Here is a 19,269-nt window from a genome sequence, read left to right as displayed (position 1 = left end):
CAACAACTTTACTAACCCATCCCTCCACTTCCTTATCCAGGTCATTCATAAAAATCACGAAGTGAAGGGTTCCCAGAACAGATCCCTGAGGCACACCACTGGTCACCGAACTCCATGCAGAATATGACACATCTAAAACCTCTCTTTGCCTTCTGTGGGCAAGCCGATTCTAGATTCACAAAGCAAGGTCTCCATGGATCCCATGCCTCCTTACTTTCTCAATAAGCCATGCAACGGGTACCTTATCAAAAGCCTTGCTGAAATCCATATACACTACATCTACTGCTCTACCTTCATCAACGTGTTTAGTCACATCCTCAAAAAATTCAATCAGGTTCGTAAGGCATGACCTGCCTTTCACAAAACCATGCTGACTATTCCTAATCACATTATGCCTTTCCAAACATTCATAAATTCTGCCTTTCAAGATCTTTTCCATCAACTTACCAACCACTGAAGTAAGACTCACTGGTCTATAATTTCCTGGGCTATCCCTACTCCCTTTCTTGAATAAGGGAACACCTGCAACCCTCCAATTGTCAGGATCTCTCCCATCCCCTTGATGACGCAAAGTTCATTGCAAGAGGCTCAGCAATCTCTTCCCTCACCTCACACAGTGGCTTGGGGTACATCTCACCCAGTCCTGGAGACTTATCCAACTTGTCGCTTTCCAAAAGCTCTAGCACATCCTCTTTCTGAACGTCTATATGCTCAAGCTTTTCAATCCGCTGTAGGTCATCCCTACAATCGCAAGATCCTTTTCCACAGTGAATACTGAAGCAAAGTATTCATTAAGTACCTCTGCTATCTTCTCCGGTTCCATACACACTTTTCCACTGTCACATTTGATTGGTCCTATTCTCTCACGTCTTATCCTCTTGCTCTTCACATACTTGTAGAATACTTTAGGGTTTTCTTTAATCCTGCTCACCAAGGCCTTTTCATGGCCCCTTCGGGCTCTCCTAATTTCATTCTTAAGCTCCTTCCTGCTAGCATTATAATCCTCCAGATCTTTATCATTACCTAGTTTTTTGAACCTTTCGTAAGCTTTTCTTCTCAACTAGATTTTCAACAGCCTTTGTACATCACGGTTCCTGTACCCTACCATCATTTCCCTGTCTCATTGGAACGTACCTATGCAGAATGCCACTCAAATATCCCTTGAACATTTGCCACATTTCTGCCGTACATTTCCCTGAGAACATTTGTTCCCAATTTATGCTTCCAAGTTCCTGCCTGATAGCCTTATATCTCCTCTTATTCCAATTAAACGCTCTCCTAACTTGCCTGTCCCAATCTCTCTCCAATTCTATGGTAAAGGAGATAGAATTGTGATCACTATCTCCAAAATGCTCGCCCACTGAGAGACCTGACACCTGACCAGGTTAATTTCCCAATAGCAGATCAAGTACAGCCTCTCCTCTTGTAGGCTTAACTACATATTGTTCTGCTCCCAATGAGTTCTCCAACTCTAGTATCTTTACCGCTTCCTCATTCTGACACTCGATAATGAGCCCCTTTCCTCCCCCAACCAGCCCACTTCACATTATGACAGACATGATGGGGAACAAGGTTGTAAGTGAAATGCAAATCAAGGTTGACAGCAACATCCAGAACTAAGTAATTAACTTAAATAAACCACGGGAGTGGAAGAGGAAATAAAAAATCTTCTCAGGATCTGTTTTATTATCATTGACACAAAAGTGTGAAGTTTATTACTTAGAGATGGCAGTAGAGTGCAAAACACAGTTACAAGAAAAGAAGGTAAATAAGTTGTGCAAATGAAGAATAGTGAATTCACGGACAAGAAAACTAGTGAGATACTTACTAAATCGAATAACAGGCACTGTTGAATTAATAAATTCAATGGACAAATGGGTATCAGTGGGATAAAATGATGTAGTAGTTGATGTACTGGAAAGCTAACAGTCCATTACACTAAAAGCAAATCACTGAACACAGGAAGCAACAGTGGCTGGTCAGTGCCAAACTACAAATAACATGACAACCGAGAAGGTTGCAAAAGAAAGTTTCAAACAAAAGAGTATTTCAGTGCATGTAAAGCATGAACCAGTCTCAGTCAGAATGAAGCCACAGCAGAAGTTTCAAGCTTTAGCAGAAGCAAAAGCCATTTGAGGGGGAAAACTGGAAGTCTAAAAAGCACTGAAAAACTAAGTCTCACAGAGTTTGGGATAGACAGACTGAGGAGTGCAACAACTGCAGAGACCTGCAGCTAAATTGTGTCAGCAAACGTTCACAATGGACTTGGTCACTACAAATATTGATATAAAATCCAATTCTAAAATTAAGATCAAGGTAGATTGGAAATGAACATCATAAACACTATGCATAAATAACATTTGTAGGGTTCCATAAATAGTAACGTAAATCATAAAGTTAATTAACCAGGTACATTTTTAAAAATTCATTAAGACATTAAGTTGGTCAATGAATTAAGATTGGTGTTGTTGGGCAATAACATTAATAGGCTTCAGCTTCGGTAAATTTTGATTACCATATGATGGCGATGAAACTATACACTCAAACAGCCAAGCATGATACCGTATAACCAAAGCCTCTGTCTGCCTGTTCTCCTTGCAAGAGCAAACTCCTTCAACATTGCAGAGGAAACTACTGCATATTTTCATCACACAGCAAATTATACACGTGCTGCCTATAAGATTTACAGTGCATCTAGTAGAGCCTTACACACAGGTAAAATACATAGATCAGTTTACAATATTGAATGTTGATGTACAGAAGCCAAGAATATTTAAAACTTCGGGGAAAAGAAGTTAGGTTTTTGGTAGATTGTTTTGATATTTCAGCTTGAAACAATTAAAAACTGACTTTTAAAAGTAAAACCACTGTTAGATTGATAAAATTGGTAAGAGTTTAGCAATGGCTTCAACAGCATAATTCACTAATATTACATTACCATGACATTTCCAGCAATGCTAGTTATCTGCAGAGCTAAAGGTAGCACATTGAGTTCACACATAATCTGCAGGATGTATTTTGCATCCATCCAGGTATTCTGAAGTAGATGCATGAGTTGTTGAGAGTCACTGGAGGAACAGAGCAAAAAGTTAAAACCATCACAACATACAGCAACAGATACATACAACTTCAGCTTGCTAAATTAGCTTCTTGCAACAATTTCAGTGCAAGTTACTGCCCTGAGGCTCCAGTAATTCCATTCAGCCCTGATCACCCATTCTCTCAGTGTAGCAACTGTGTGTTCTCCCTGTGAATGTGTGGGTTACCTGAGAGTTCCATATCCCAAAGACAGGTGGGTAGGGTAATACATCTAGGGTCAGGTGAATGGGCTTGTGGTCGTGCTGCAAGGCTGCTATTTTAAAAAGCTCGATCAGTCTTTATTCTGCATTTTTTAAATCCTATCCCATCAGAGTACTTTCCATGAGTTTCCAGCCATTTGTATGCTCTGCAAGAACGCCATTAAGACAACATGATCCGGCATGTTCCCACTGAATGGACAAGATGCACTGCAAGCACCAATTAATTGAACTACTTTTCAGGTACCCAGTATCTTCATTCAGAGCTTCAGCTCAGACATAACATTTTTCACCAATCTTTGCACTAACAGAGATACACAAACTGCATCCCAGTGCAGCCTCCTCTACATCAGTGAAACCCACACAAACTGGAGGGTTCACCTAGTTGAGCTCTTTCACTCCATCTGCTGTTAACAGCCAAGATTTCCCCCAGTAACCATTTCAATTCCACTTCCCATTCCCACACTGACACGTCTGTCCACAGCCTCCTCTACTGCCTTGCTGAGCCCTAACACAGATTGGAAGAGCAATACCTCATATTCATATCCAGTTTTGACAGTCTCCAACATGAGGAAGGCACAAGATCTCTGACTTCCGGTAACCACTCCCCTCTGTCCAAATACCCAAACCCTTCTGCCCTTTTACCCCTTCTCTTCCCCCTCTCCTACCCTCACGACCTTCCTATCACTTACACCTTTCCCTATCTGCATCCCCACCTCCTTCCTTTCACTCCATGGTCTGCTGTCCTCTATTTGAATTCTTTTTCTTCTTCAGCCCTTTGCCTCTTTCACCTATCACCACCCAGTTCCTCAGATCAATGCCTTTTATTCTGCATCCTTTTATTCTGGCTTGTTTCCTCTTTCTTTCCAGGTGGAGGATCTCAGTCTGAACCATAACTGTTTATTTCCCTCCATAGATGCTGTCTGACCTGCTACATTTCTCCACCATTTTGTGCGTTGCTACAACTGCATTGCACTTTGTCATCTGTGATGAAGGAGGGAGAAGAGCAATGAAATTTCCACTTCAAGTCCATTTCAGACAGGAATCATAATTGGACAAAGGACGCTTTCAATCACATATCTGAAGAGTTGAAATCTGATCTCGCAATTGTAAGGCCCAAGTTAAGTGCCCTCTCCTTCTGCCCCTAGACTTCATCATACTGGGATTTGGCATGTAATCAAAACTCTCACTTACAAACAAAACAAATATCCCTCACCTGTAAAAATTCTGAATATTTTCGGCAGGAATGACGACCCTCTCAGCCTTGAGGATCTGGTGGACCAATTCAGTTAAGCTGTAGCTCTTGCAGCGGATTAACTCTTTAGCAGAAATTTCAACATCACAAATCAGCCTGCCACAAGCTGCATTCTTCTCCGCAAACCCTCCACGACCCTTTAATAAAACAGTAATGGCAAACGGAATCACTGAGGGGAAGGTCAGCTCTGCAAAAAGAAAATGTCAGTTGGACAATTGGTCTGGAGGGTCTGGAGGTTCTGGACATCCCACCCCCCCCCCCCAGCCAAGTACAGTCAATGAAGCAATTACACTGAGTTCAGGGCCAAAGTACTTTTATTATAAAAACCTACTCCCACTTCAGAGATATTAGCACAATTTTACAGAAGAAACTACTTGTTGCTCCAACTGAGTTGACACACAGGGCTTCGCAGTGAGACTGAATTTGGCGGTGCTTTATATGGTCATTTCTGGAGCTGCTCGTTGATGGGTCTTATTGCAAGAAAGGTCATCCAGCTGAAGTCTGCAAAATTCCTTTTGCCTCACGCAAGAGGTTCATTCTGTCAAGTGGAGGACAGAAAGAGAACCCAACAGAATGCCTGTGCTCATGCAGCAAGCTGTTGCAGAGAGACAGTTTTATTAAACATCACTGCAGTACCTCGAGTCTGAACTGGCTCATCACCTTATTTACAAATAAGCCATTGGAACTTTAATAAACCTGAATTCAAGTAAAAGGGCACACTCTCCCCAAAACACAATTTGTAACTTTGACATCTGCTATCATGTGATGGGATTTTATAATGTCAGACCCCTGACTACTGAGAAACTCTGGCCAACATGAAGAAACTGACCACCACCACAGATTAGATCTGGTGGTAACTGGCCGTTTCCTTGGATTGCCTGCTTTACTTCTATGCAATATGGAATCAGCCTTTCTCACAGACAGAAAAAAAATCTGAATCAGCTAGTCACTTCTTGAGGAGTCAGGGGAGGAGTTACAGGATTTATTGTCCATCCCTAGTTGTCCACAAACTCAAGAGGAAGTCAAAGAGTAATTTGCTGCCCTCACTGTGAGAACCTAATTCAGTTGGTTAATTCCTCTGATAATCAAGTTACCATGAATACCAAAAAATTCTTTACAAAAATCCAATTGAATATATGGTAACACACCTGTGATGTAACAGCTTTATTAATCCAGTACCTTCTCTCAAGTCATTGTAATTAACTATATATTTTTAAAAAAAACAGCACTTTAATGCATACTAGAACTACACTAAGCCTTATTGAACAATTCTTATAACATTTACTATACTTATTCTCACAATTTAACATTAAGGGTGTCATTGTACAGACTGCTAATTTTGTTTTTTAAATGTAGCTCTGATGACAAGTGTTTTCTCCTTCACTTTGCATGTGGGATAATACTTAACATTCACAGGTCACATATAGTGTGGGTTTCCATTAGAGTGGTAATGGCATTCCATTATTTAGTCTGTTAGCATATATCAAAAGCATAATGACTCTGGGTTAAAAGCATTTTTACCAATATACGTGGCAATCTACTTCCATTACTTGTGCACATTGCTGTTTAAACATAACAGTAACTTCATTTCTTTTATTGTCGCTCTCTGGCAGATTACGAATTCCTCATTCTGAGAAAACCAGACATGCCTTACCCCAAGTTTAGGCATTGCAGATCTCCTCAACCGACCAATCTTTGACCAGTGAGGAACTTTGCACCAATTAATTCTTTGCAGCAGAACGTCAAGATCAAATCCATAAATATCATGGCCCTGAAAGCAAGTACGCACAGATGTTAAACACATATTGTTCAACAACAAGCTGAGACAATAACCGAGATTATCTTTAGAAATTATTGGTGATATCATGAAATGCTGCTTAAGATCAAGAAGATGGGGCTTCCCATGAGAACACAGAAGAGCTACATTCCAACGCACCTCAGAGTGCTGTGACAAGCGTGCAAACAACTGCAAGCTGAGAGTGCAGCGATAGATTGCAAACAACCCCCAATGCTCATAAGCAATTTACAAGAAAATACAAAATGCTGAGGATACTCAGCAGGTCGGGCCACATCGGTGGGAAGAGAAGTGGAGTCAATGTTTCTGTCCGGAAGAAGTCATTAAGCTATAGGGAGAGCTGGGGGGTTAATGAGTTAACTTAATGAGTTAACTTAATGAGTTAACTTAATGAGTTCTTTTGTTCTTAGAAACATAGAACATAGAAAACCTATAGCACAATACAGGCCCTTCAGCCCACAAAGCTGTGCCGAATATGTCCTTACCTGAGAAATTACCTAGGGTTACCCATAGCCCTCTATTTTTCTCAGCTCCATATACCTATCCAGGAGTCTCTTAAAAGACCCTATTGTATCCACCTCCACCACTGTTGCCAGCAGCCCATTGCATGCACTCACCACTCTCTGCGTAAACTTACTCCTGATATCTCCTCTGTACCTACTTCTGTCTCCTTCCTTTCTGACAAAATGTGACCTCTTTTTCTCTTTCCACAGATGTGGCCTAACGTCAGTGTGGATACAGCTAAGGAACTGCAAGGGTTAACAAGACCTTGATGGGAGTTGCATACAGACCTCCAAACAGTAATAACGATGTGACCTACAGATTACAACAGGAAATAGAAAATGCATGCCAAAAGGGCAATGTTACAACAGTCATGGGGGACTTCAATATGCGGGTAGATTGGGAAGATCAGGTTGATGCTGGATTACAGGAGGGGAAATTTCTGGAGTACCCACAAAATGGCTTTTCAGAGCAGCTCGTAGTTGAGCCCACTAAAAGATCACATATTCTGGATTGGGTGTTGTGCAATGAACCAGAATTGATTAGAAAGCTTAAGGAAAAAGAACTCTTACGGACAAGTGACCATAATATGATCAAGTTCACCATGAAATATGAGAAAGAGAAGCTAAAGTCAGATGTATCAGTTTTAGAGTGGTGTAAAGGGAATTACAGAGGCAGGAAAGAGGAGTTGGCCAGAATTGATTGGAAGAAGAACAGTTGCAGAAATGTTGGCACAGCAGCAAAGGCTGGAATTTCTAGAAGCACAGGACATATAAATCCCAAAGAGGAAGAAGTACTCTAAAGGGAAGATGATACAATTGTGGCTGACAAGAAAAGTCAAAGCCAACATAAAAGCCAAAGAGAGAACATATAATAGAGCAAAAATTAACAGGAAGTTAGAGGATTGGAAAGCTTAGAAAAACCAACAGAAGGCAACTAAAGGAGTCATTAAGAAGCTAAAGATGGAATATTAAAATAAGCCAGCCCGTAATATTAAAGAGGATACCAAAAGTTTCTTCAAATAATGTAAAGTATAAAAAGGAGAACGTAAGAACATAAGAAATAGGAGCAGGAGTAGGCCATCCAGCCCATCGAGCCTGTGCCACCATTCAATAAGATCATGGCTGATCTGTCCGTAAACTCAGCTCCATCTACCTGCCTTTTCCCCATAACTCTTAATTCCCTTACTATGTAAAAACCTATCTAACTGTTTCTTAAATATATTTAGTGAGGAAGCCTCAACTGCTTCCCTGGGCAGAGAATTCCACAGATTCACCACTCCCTGGGAAAAACAGTTTCCCCTCATCTCCATCCCAAATCTTTTCCCCTGAATCTTGAGGCAATGTCCCCTAGTTCTAGTCTCACCTACCAATGGAAACAACTTTCCTATTTCTATCTTATCTATCCCTTTCAAAATTTTGTATGTTTCTATAAGATTCCCTCTCATTCTTCTGAACTCCAGACAGTATAGTCCCAGGTGACTCAATCTCGCCTCATAGGTTAACCCCTTCATCTCTGGAACCAACCTGGTGAACCTCCTCCGCACTGCCTCCAAAGCCAGTATATTCCTCCTCAAGTATGGAGACCGGAACTGCACACAGTACTCCAGGTGTGGCCTCACCAGTACCCTGTATAGTTGCAGCATAACCTCCCTGCTCTTGAATTCAATCCCTCCAGCAATGAAGGCCAACATTCTGTTTGTCTCCTTAGTAACCTGTTGTACCCGCAAGCCAGCTTTTTGTGATTCATGCAAAAGCACTCCCAAGTTCCTCTGCACAAGAGCATGCTGCAATCTTTCAATATTTAAATAATAATCTGCTCTTCTATTATTCCTTCCAAAGTGGATGATCTCGCATTTACCAGCGTTGTATTCCATCTGCCAGACCTTGGCCCACTCACTTAACCTATCTATATCCCTCTGCAGACTCTCCATATCCTCTGTACAATTTCCTTTTCCACTCAGTTTCATGTCATCAGCAAATTTTGCTACGCTACACTCAGTCCCTTCTTCCAAATCATCAATGTAAATGGTAAACAGCCGCAGGCCCAGCACCGACCCCTGCGACACCCCACGCACCACTGACTGCCAATTGGAGAAACACCCATCTATACCAACTTCCTGCCTTCTATCGGTTAACCAATCCACTATCCATGCCAATACACTTCCTCCGACTCCATGCATCTGTATCTTATTTATAAGTCTCTTGTGCGGCACCTTATCGAATGCCTTCTGGAAATCCAAGTATACGTCATCCACCTGTTCCCCTCTATCCACTGCACTCATTATGTCCTCAAAGAACTCCAGTTAAGTTTGTCAAACAGGACCTGCCCTTTCTGAATCCATGCTGTGTCTGTCGAATGGAACCACTCCTTTCTAAATGTTTCACTATTTCTTCCTTAATGACAGCTTCAAGCATTTTCCCGACTACAGATGTTAAGCTAACTGGCCCATAGTTGCCCATCTTTTGCCTACATCGTTTTTTAAAAAGTGGCGTGACATTTGCTGTCTTCCAATCCGCCGGGACCTGCCCAGTCTAGAGAGTTTTGATAAATGATTACCAACGCATCTAACCTCCACCAATTCTTTCAGCACCCTGGGATGCAACCCATCAGGACCAGGGGACTTATATACCTTCAGGCTCTCTAGTTTGCTCATCACTATCTCTTTAGTGACAGTGACTTTATCGAGGTCCTCACCTCCCATTTCGTCCATAACATCCTTCTTTGGCATATAAGACGTGTCCTCCACCGTGAGAATGACACAAAATAGTCGTTCAATGCCTCAGCCATTTTCTTGTCACCCAATATCAATTTCCCCTTCTCGTCCTCCAAGGGACCCACATTGACTTTAGCCACCCTCTTCCGCTTTATATGCTTATAAAAACTTCTGCTATCTGCTTTGCTAGAGGGATTGAATTCTAGAGAAGGGAGGTCATGCTGCAACTACACAGGGTACTGGTGAGGCCACACCTGGAGTACTGTGTGCAGTTCTGCTCTCCATACTTGAGGAAGGATATACTGGCTTTGGAGGCAAGAGTGGATATCAGCCCAATGGAAAATGATGCTGGGGAGATAGTGATGGAGGACAGGAAATGATGGACGAACTGAGGAAGAATTTTGCATCAGGCTTCACTTTGGAAGACACCAGCAACATGGTGGAAGTTCCAGGTGTCAAGGGGCATAAAGTATGTGATGCTACCATAATTAGAGAGAAGGATCCTGGGAAACTGAAAGGTCTGAAGGTGTTAAGTCACCTGGACCAGATGGTATACACCCCAAAGCTCTGAAGAGGTGGCTGAAGAGATTGTGGAGGCATGACTTTCAAGAATCACTAGATTCTGAAGTGGTTCTGGAAGACTGGAAAATTGCAAATGTTCAAGAAGGGAGAGATGCAGAAGAAAGGAAACTATAGGCCCGTTAATCTAACCTCAGTGGTCAGGAAGATGTTAGAGTCAATTATTAAAGATGAGGTCTCAGGGTACTTAGAGGCACATGATAAAATAGGTCATAGTTATCATGGTTTCCTCAAGGGAAACTCTTGCCTGACAAAGGAGAATCAGTTGATGTTGTGTGCTTGGATTTTCAGAAGGCCACTGACAAGGTGCCACACATGAGGCTGCTTAACAAGCTACAAGCCCATGGTATACAGGAAAGATTTACAGTATGGATGAAGCAGTGACGAATTGGCAATAGGCCAAGAGTGGAAATAAAGGGAGTCTTTTTTGACTGGCTGCTGATGACTATGGTGTTCCATAGGGGTCTGTGTTGGGACATTCCTTTTACATTATACGTCAAAAATTTGGAGGATGGAATTGATGGCTTTGTTGCAAAGATGCAGACAATATACAGACTGGTGGACAGGCAGGTAGTTTTGAGGAAGTAGAGAGGCTACAAGAGAACTTGGGCAAATTAGGAGAATGGGCAAAGAAATGGCAGATGGAATACAGTGTTGAGAAGTGTATGGTCATGCACTTTGGCAGAAGCAATGAATGGGTTGACTATTTTCCAAGTGGAGAGAAAATACAAAAAACTGAGACGCAAAGAAACTTGGGAATCCTTGTGCAAGTTTCCCTAAAGGTTAATTTGCAGGCTGAGTCTGTGGTGAGGAAAGCAAATGCAATGTTAGCATTCATTTCAAGAGGACTAGAATATAGAAGCAAAGATGTAGTGTTGAGACTTTACAAAGCACTGGTGATGCCTCACTTGGAGTACTGAGAGCAGTTTTGGGCCTCTTATCTTAGAAAGGATGTGCGAAAACTCAAGAGGTTTCAAAGGAGGTTCATGAAAATAATTCCAAGATTGGATGGTTTGTCATATGAAGAGCATTTGATGGTTCTGGGCCTGTATTCATCGGAATTCAGAAGAATGAGGGGTGACCTCATTGAAAAGTATCAAATGGTAAAAGGCCTTGATAGAGTGAATTTGGAGAGGATGATTCCTGTGGTGGGAGAGTCTAAGACCAGAGGGCACAGCCTCAGAGTAGTGGGGCGCCCTTTTAGAACAGAGTTGAGGAGGAATTTCTTTAGTCAGAGAGTGGTGAATCAGTGTAATTCTTTGCCCCAGGCAGCTGTAGAGGCCTTCTTTATGCATATCTAAGGTAGAGGTTGATAAGATACTTGATTGGTCAGGGTATGAAGGGATACGGTGAGAAGGCAGGAGATTGAGGATGAGAGGAAAATTGGATCAGCCATGATGAACTGGCAGAGCAGACCTGATAGGCCAAACGGCCTAATTCTACACCTACATCTTACAGTTTTATGGTATTTGAAGCATTTTCTTTCATTTTAGATCTACAGCATCTGCAGTACTTTTGAGTTTCACATGAGTGATCACTGTTGGCTCCAGCAGTTCCACTAATTTCAATGAAGAACAGCGGTATGGGTGAGGAGCACTGCTCAATTAATAAATTTTTAATTTAAGTTATGTACATGTTCTAAAGAGCTTTTAATTTGGCAATTTTAAAAATGAAAATTAATCATTTACGTAATCTTGAATAGCTATCAATGTTGCTGAATGTTAAAGACATCTGAAAACATTCAATGCCTCGTGCTTAGACATCTGCCGAAAGTAGGGCAGTCCATTGGATGTCAAGAATTCTTTCTTTGGCAAGGCTTGTTAAGTCCCTGCAAAGTGATTTACATTGAGAAAGGGATGATAAGAACCAGCATGACAGGATAGTTCTACTTAGAGACCCAATTAAACTAAGTGCAGTCAGTGGGTAAGCGAGCAGCAACCACAGGTAACTTGCTTGTGCCAGAAAATTCTGACCATTAAGTTCAAACAACGTAAGGAACAGGAGCAACGGAAGGCTAATTGGTCCCTTGAGCCTACTGCACCCTTAAATAGGATCATGGCTGGCCCAAATTTAGCCATTCTCTTTCTCTCACCCCATCCTTCTTGCAGTTCAAGTGACTGTCAGACAACTATGTCTGATGACTCCATCTCCACAGTTCTCTGTGGTAGAAAATTCCAAAGAGCCAAAACTCACTAAAAGAAGCAAAACCTTGTCATTTCTATCTTCGATAGCCATCCCTTATTCTGAAATTCTTCGATTTATATCAATCACTAAAGGATCTCAGTCACAAGGAGTGGTCATTTTGAAAAGATGCTACAACCTGTGAAAAACAAGTCACAGGAGGATAACAGAATCTGGGAAGTACTTGTGGGGTTTGGAAGAATGGGTAAGATGGAAGAGATGTGGAGACTAAAGGTTTCTGGGAATAATGGGGGTGGGAAATTAATGAAATTGTTTCATTTACAATTTTATTCATCTTAATCTAAGTTTATCATTAACCATGTTAATTGGAGATCAGACCTGATAGGATGTATGTGAATAAAAACCAAAGGCTTTCCTGCCTTCTGTAAGCCAATCAAAAATGGCATTCACCAGAGAATACATGCAGCATGACTGATGCTCATTTCCCACATTACCAAGAATAGTATGACTCAATTTGGATAGATATTTTGTCAATTTATGCTAAAATTTAAACCAAATGGGTCACATTGTTCTCAAATTCCATAAATAATTATGATCAATTAAGAACATAATAATCAGAAGCAACTTTAAAAAAGCAGTATTAAAATCATTCCAAAAAAGACAAATGGTATTATTTATTTTTAAAAAAATTCAAGGCAAGTCCAACAATTTGCTTGGCCTACATATACTTGTACAAATGGAGATGCTGAAAAGGCAGCAGTCCAGAACTTGGGGATGATTTATGCACGGCAGTTAAGTGGTAAATATATATAATAAAATCTCCACATTTTGCAATTAAATATTCACTGTGGTGACTACACTTCTTTCTGGTAGCTGTGAGCTTTCATATTTGTGATTCCATGGGCAACCTTCAACAATATTACTCAAAATTTCAACTCACCACAAGAACATCAGGGTCAATCTTATGAACCTTTGCCAAGAAGAAGCCCAAGAGAGTCCTTTCAGTAGCAGCAACCTCAACTTTGGCATTCTGAAATCAATACATAAATCAGTTCAAAGGTCTAAATTAAAGAACCAACTGCTTTTTGACTAGAATTTAAACAAATTAACTTATCCTCTCTACCCTATCACTCGGTCACTGCTAAACCTTCAGATGAAATGAACATTTACTTAGAGAGCCTAAGTAATCATTTGAAACTCATGTAATTTAAGATTTCTTGAGTGCAGTCTACTGTTATTTTTGATGCACCCAGTACACATCTGCAATTTTTCTGAAGAAATCCTTTTCACCCCATAAAGAATTTCAACTATTCTTAATCATTACATGCATTACTATCAAGTTTAATTATCTACATAGTGCCAAGTCGTTCAAGGGAAGTACATACTCATTTAGAAGATCAGCTTCTTCATTTGAAAATAGCTTATTTGATAAAGGCTGATATGGCTGAAGGATTGAGGCTGAAAATCCATGTTCTGGATGTTGCTGCCGTCAGTAAAATGTACCAATAAAATCAAGGTAATAAAACAATTAACTATTTTTTTTAAAAGTCTGGCAGAACAAATTACAATTCGCGTCATTCCTGAAGGACTAAAGCAGTTAAAACTATTTTGAAAAGGGTACCGAGCAGACTTGGTAAATTAACTATCAGTGAGTAATTACTCTTTACATTATCTTGACGATGCTAAAAACAAACAAAAACTTCCAAATGAAAATATTCATTTGTTCTCTTATTTTTTAATTATTTTTATTACTTATAATTTTCACAATACATGAAAGTCTGCCAACTAGCTTTCTTCTCTGCCATAAGGAAATATGAAATATTTACTAATTTATTTGCCCATCCACCATGAAGAATTTTTAATTGGGCATACTATTTAAAATATGGCACAAATATTGTCCATTTGCCTAGTTTGTCTCCCCTCCAGAAAAAAAAACAGTATTCTGTTATCCCTCTGAGGAACTTAGTCAGAAGCTGAATCTCACGAGCTTTCCAAGCCAGTATCAAGAGGCTACAGCACTTGGGGAATGCTGCACTTAGTCTAGTGACACTACCGGATATGACCGCATTTGCTTATTTCTTTTAACCTTGGTAGGTTATTGCCTGTCCAAATGACTCATCCAGATGGTGATGGACTAGAAGAGACCTTTCCAATGTACAAAACTCAAATCCACACAAGGCAGTTCAGGACAGATAAGCAATTTTATTTTCACTAATAGCTTCACACATTTGTTCAAATAATTTTTTTAGATGATAATTATCTGGACCAGTTTAAGTCCCATTAACACATTCAAAATGCTTACAAATAGAAAAAAAGCATAATTTCTGTACAAGAACTGGAATAAAAATTCCCTTTTGGTATCATCACATTAATAAATTTTACAATAATGATAGTGGCAGAGAGAAATTACTCACTTTTCTTGCCAAAGCCTCCCGGAAATCATAAGGAAAAATGCAGTCACTAGGCTTGGTAACAGCTAGAGTGGGAGGAAGCATTAACAATTTAACAAGGTTTTCAGCACAGACTTCCTTCTTATGAGCATGATTAATAAATGAATAGGAAAATCAAGGAACTGCATTCTCTACTGATGCACATATCCAAGCTCATCACTCCTGAAGATACCAATACTCAGGACAATGACCAGCTTCTACCATTGGCTATTTCAATATGGATGCAATTTAAGTAGAGGCATCTTTAAGATTACAAAAGTACGTCCCTAAGCCTTCGAAAACACCTACCACAGAAATGGGCCTGGAATGGAGGCTGGGGAGCAGCTTTGTCCAGAGGAAATTCATGATGAACTAAAGCTGCCAAGGCTACAATCTGGAACAGAAGAAGATGATATAAATAGACCCTTTCAGCAGTATTACCACCTCTTTGAATTATAGATAGCCGTGTTGAAAATCACAGCTAAAACCCTCAAGCTTTGCTTTCCCCTCAAGCTTTGCTCATGATTGATTTTAATGATGCACACAAATTACTCAGAACATCTGTCTGAAGAAGAATCTGATGTTAAGACAAGCAAAGTTTCATTACCAATGCTATACCGAATCAGCATCAAATATTTACCCAAAGTTTTCATTAGGCTCCATAGAACATGTAAATCCAGTTTAAACTTAGGTATTAAGTTATGTGTGGTACCATTCTCACATACAAGGAAGGTTCAATCCCACTCCAGACTTCAACAAAAAAAAATTCAGCGCAGTACTAAGAGAATATGGTCTTTCCAGTAAATTATTATAAAGAAGTCCCATCTCAAGATAGATGCAAAAGCTCTCAAAGAACCATTCCAAAGAGATGGCATTCACCAAACTGCACAAACATCTCCATACAAGTATACGAATTAAAGCAGGAATAGGCCACTTAGCCCTTGCAACACGCTCTGTTGTTCACTAAGAACATCACTGGTCGAATTGCTAATTTATTGCATCTTCACATTCCATTCAACCACACATACCATTTCAACCGTTGCAATATGAAGAATCTATTAAAATCCTGCCCCAAAAATATTGTTTCCGCCATCCTATGAGGAAAGAGTTGCAAAGACCTCTGGGAAAGCGAACTGCACCTCTCGTTTCTTTAATGAGTAACTCCTCATTTCTAATGTTGCCCCCAGACAAGGAGGCATCGTCTTCACATCTACCCATCAAGAACCATCAGGCCTGGTTCAATCAAGAATCCTCTCACTTCAGTGGAAACAAGCAAGTCAGTCCACTCTTTCTTCACAATGTGAATCTCAATTAACATCACAAAAGGGAGGGTCTCTGGTCAATGTCACAAGGCTGTTTGTGGGACTTCTCTGCAAATTAGCTGCCGTGTTTCCACTGTACACAGGGGATGACATTTCAGAAATAATTGATTATCTATGAGCACTCCTGGGATGACCCAAGGCCATGAATATGGCAAATAAATGCAAATCTCTTAGCACCATAACCTCATTTTACTTATTATCCAAACTGCCAAAAACCAATTGTCAGCCAGTCAACTGAGTTTCACATGGAATTTAGCTCCATGTATTCAAATGCAAATTTGCAGAATAAAGCAATGGCTAACAAAATTGTTGGACCAGAGTCTCCATGTATCCATACTAGTTTATGTGGCAACATAGCTGTTTTCTTTATCGACAGAGAATTTGCACAAAGCTTAAACATTTCTGAACAAAGGCTATTCTTTTCATATTTGGAATACTGATCCACAACTCAAGCCAACTGCAATGCAAACCATTCTGATGTCATTTTTTAATGTAGTGAACTGATCTCTAAATCATTCTTATTGACCCATCGGTCTTATTAATGAAATACCAAAACTGTTAGTCTTAAGAATTTGAGGCTGGCAAAAACCATGGTTAATCGTCAGTCATTTTCCATCAAAACACAAGCCCGACTTACCTCATTCTGATGCGTTTTGGCATTCTGCACAGTTTTCATACTAACTGACATCGTAATAAGAGGAGGTGGCGCCATGTCCTTTACCACAGTCAGGTGATCAGGTTTCAGCACCATAGCCTCCACTTTGCACCAACTCATAGATTGATTGGGGAGTTCTAAAAAGAAGACAGCACCGGGATTTATTTACACAGAGCACCCAAATTAAATTTCAACTTAACATGCATGTATGATCCTTCTGCAGGTGACTGAGCCAATCTGATTTCCATGCACTTTTGGATTCACCACATTATCTGACACTGTTATGGTTCTCACTCCGCGGGTACAACTCCACTCTCCCCCAAAATCACTGTCACCACAGAGAAATCCAAAGTCCCCTATCAATCTCATTGAACCAGGGAAACTTTACATCACCGGGAAGCCAACAGAAAGCAAGGTTGGGTGGGGGGGGGGGCGGGGGAAGGTGCACTTAGTGGTAGGATCCTGTTGGAGATGGCGGAAGTCACATGGCAGATAACGTTCTGGATACCGAAGCTCGAGGGGTGGTAACTAAGGACAAGGGGCGGGAGGATGGGGTGAGGGCAGATGTGCGGGAAATGGAGATACAGGTAAGGGCAGCATCATTGGTAGTTTAAGGAAAACCCCGTTCTTTGAAAAAAAAGGACATCTCAGATGTTCTAGAATAGAAAGCCCATCCTGAGAACAGGTGCAGTGGAGACAGAGGAACTGAGACAAGCGTGGCAGAGTGGTGAGAGGTATAGTCAAGTCACAAACAAGAGAAAATCTGCAGATGCTGGAAATCAGAGCAACACACACAAAATGCTGGAGGAACCCAGCAGGCCAGGCAGCATCCATGGGAAAAAGTACAGTCGACATTTCAGGCCAAAACCCTTCCACAGGACTGGAGAAAAAAGACTGAGGAGCAGATTTAAAAGGTGGGGGAAGGGAGAGAGAAACATCAGATGATAGGTGAAACTTTAAGGGGAAGGGATGAAGCAAAGAGCTAGGAATTTGATTGGTGAAAGAGACAGAAGACCATGCAAGAAAGAAAAAAGGGGAGGGGAGACAAGAGCACCAGAGGAAGACAATGGGTGGGCAAGGAGATAACATGAGAGAAGGAAAAGGGGATGGGAAATGGTGAAGGGGAGGTATGGTCAAGATAACTAAGAATCAATAGGTTTGTAAAAGATATCTGTGGATAGTCTGTCTCCAGAGATGGAGACAATGAAATCAAGATAAGGGAGAGAAGTGTCAGAGATGGACCAAGGACAGTTAGGGGCAGGGAGGAAGTTGGAAGCAAAGTTGATAAAATTGCCGAGCTCAGCATGGGTAGAGGAAACAGCACCAACGGAGTCACTGACGACGCAGAAAAAAAGATGAGGAGTTTTAACAGTGTAGGCTTGGAACATGGACTGCTCCATGCAGCTGATGAAAAGGCAGGCACAGCTAGAACCCATGCAGGTGCACATACAACACTTTTAGTTTTGGAAAAAGTAGGAGAAGCGAAAAAAGAAATTGTTGAGGCTAAGAACCAATTCACCAGATGGAGAAGGGTGGTGGAGGGGAACTGGTTAGGTTTGTTGTCCAGAAAGCAGAGAGTTTTAAGGTCTTCCAGAGTTTGGGGTGGGGGGGGGGAGAGAGGGGAGGGGAAGAGTGTATTGGGACAGGACCTGCATTGTGAAATGATGTGATCTGGGCCAGGGAACGGAAAGTGACTGAAGTGGTGGAGAGCATGTGAAGTGCCATGGATGTTGGTAGGAAGGGACTGAACCGAGGGAGACGAAATGGAGTTGAGGTGAGCAAACACAAGTTCCTTGGGGCAGGAGCACGCAGAAACAGTAGGCTTACCAGGGCAGTCAAGTTTGTGGATCTTAGGTAGGAGGTTGAAATGAACAGTGTGGGGTACTATGAGGTTGGTGGTAGTAAATGTGAGATCTCCAGAGACTATAATGTTGGTGATGGTGCAGGAACCAATAGACTGTTGCTCCTTCGTGGGGTCCTGTGCAAGGGATAAGAGGAAGTGGCCTCAGCAAGGTAGAGTCAGTTTGCCATACTACAAGTGTGGGTTTGATGGTGAGGTCGCGATGGTTGAATGGTTATAGATGAAAAGATCCAGAGTGGGCAGAAGTCTGTAACGGGGTATCCAAGAAAGAGGGTTGAAGCGCTCGGTATGCCGTAAGTGGCAGGGTCTCCTGGTGGTTAGCCATTTCAATTTGAATTCCCATTCTGACAAGTCTGAATATATTTGTATGTGGACTTGAAGAACAGTAACTTCACAAGGTCTCAAACCAAATACAGAAAGACTGGACTTGGTTAGATTTTTCTCGACTGAAGCAAATAGTGACAAGAGACAGGATCTTCTGGTGGCTACCCATTTTAATTCAACTTCCCATTCCCATTCCGACATGTCTGTCCATAGTCTCCTCTACTGCCACGAGGAGGGCAAACCCAGGTTTGAGGAGCAACAACTCGCATTCTGGCTGGATAGCTTCAAACCTAATGTCATAGATATCGATCTTTTGAATTTCTGGTAATTTCTCCCCGAACCACAGCTCCTCCCCCCTTTTTACCCCTTTCCCCTTCCCCAGCCAAACTTCTTA

The 19,269-nt window shown here is 41.2% G+C and overlaps 1 protein-coding gene across 2 annotated transcripts in view; it reads right to left on the bottom strand.

The window, feature by feature from the left end:
• Window positions 1-19,269, bottom strand: part of pola1 (polymerase (DNA directed), alpha 1) — a 301,055-nt gene that overhangs the window by 229,302 nt on the left and 52,484 nt on the right. For both annotated transcript variants that reach the window (XM_063049905.1, XM_063049907.1), the window contains exons 15-21: window positions 16,673-16,827; window positions 15,023-15,107; window positions 14,699-14,760; window positions 13,225-13,314; window positions 6,206-6,322; window positions 4,513-4,688; window positions 2,939-3,068 (exon numbers count right to left, since the gene is read on the bottom strand). In XM_063049905.1, the coding sequence (XP_062905975.1) occupies window positions 2,939-3,068; window positions 4,513-4,688; window positions 6,206-6,322; window positions 13,225-13,314; window positions 14,699-14,760; window positions 15,023-15,107; window positions 16,673-16,827 (815 nt within the window). The remainder of the gene's footprint in view (window positions 1-2,938; window positions 3,069-4,512; window positions 4,689-6,205; window positions 6,323-13,224; window positions 13,315-14,698; window positions 14,761-15,022; window positions 15,108-16,672; window positions 16,828-19,269) is intronic.

Source organism: Mobula hypostoma, chromosome 6 (genome assembly GCF_963921235.1).
Source record: "Mobula hypostoma chromosome 6, sMobHyp1.1, whole genome shotgun sequence".
Lineage (NCBI taxonomy): Eukaryota > Metazoa > Chordata > Chondrichthyes > Myliobatiformes > Myliobatidae > Mobula > Mobula hypostoma.
This window is presented reverse-complemented; position numbering and strand designations above follow the sequence as displayed.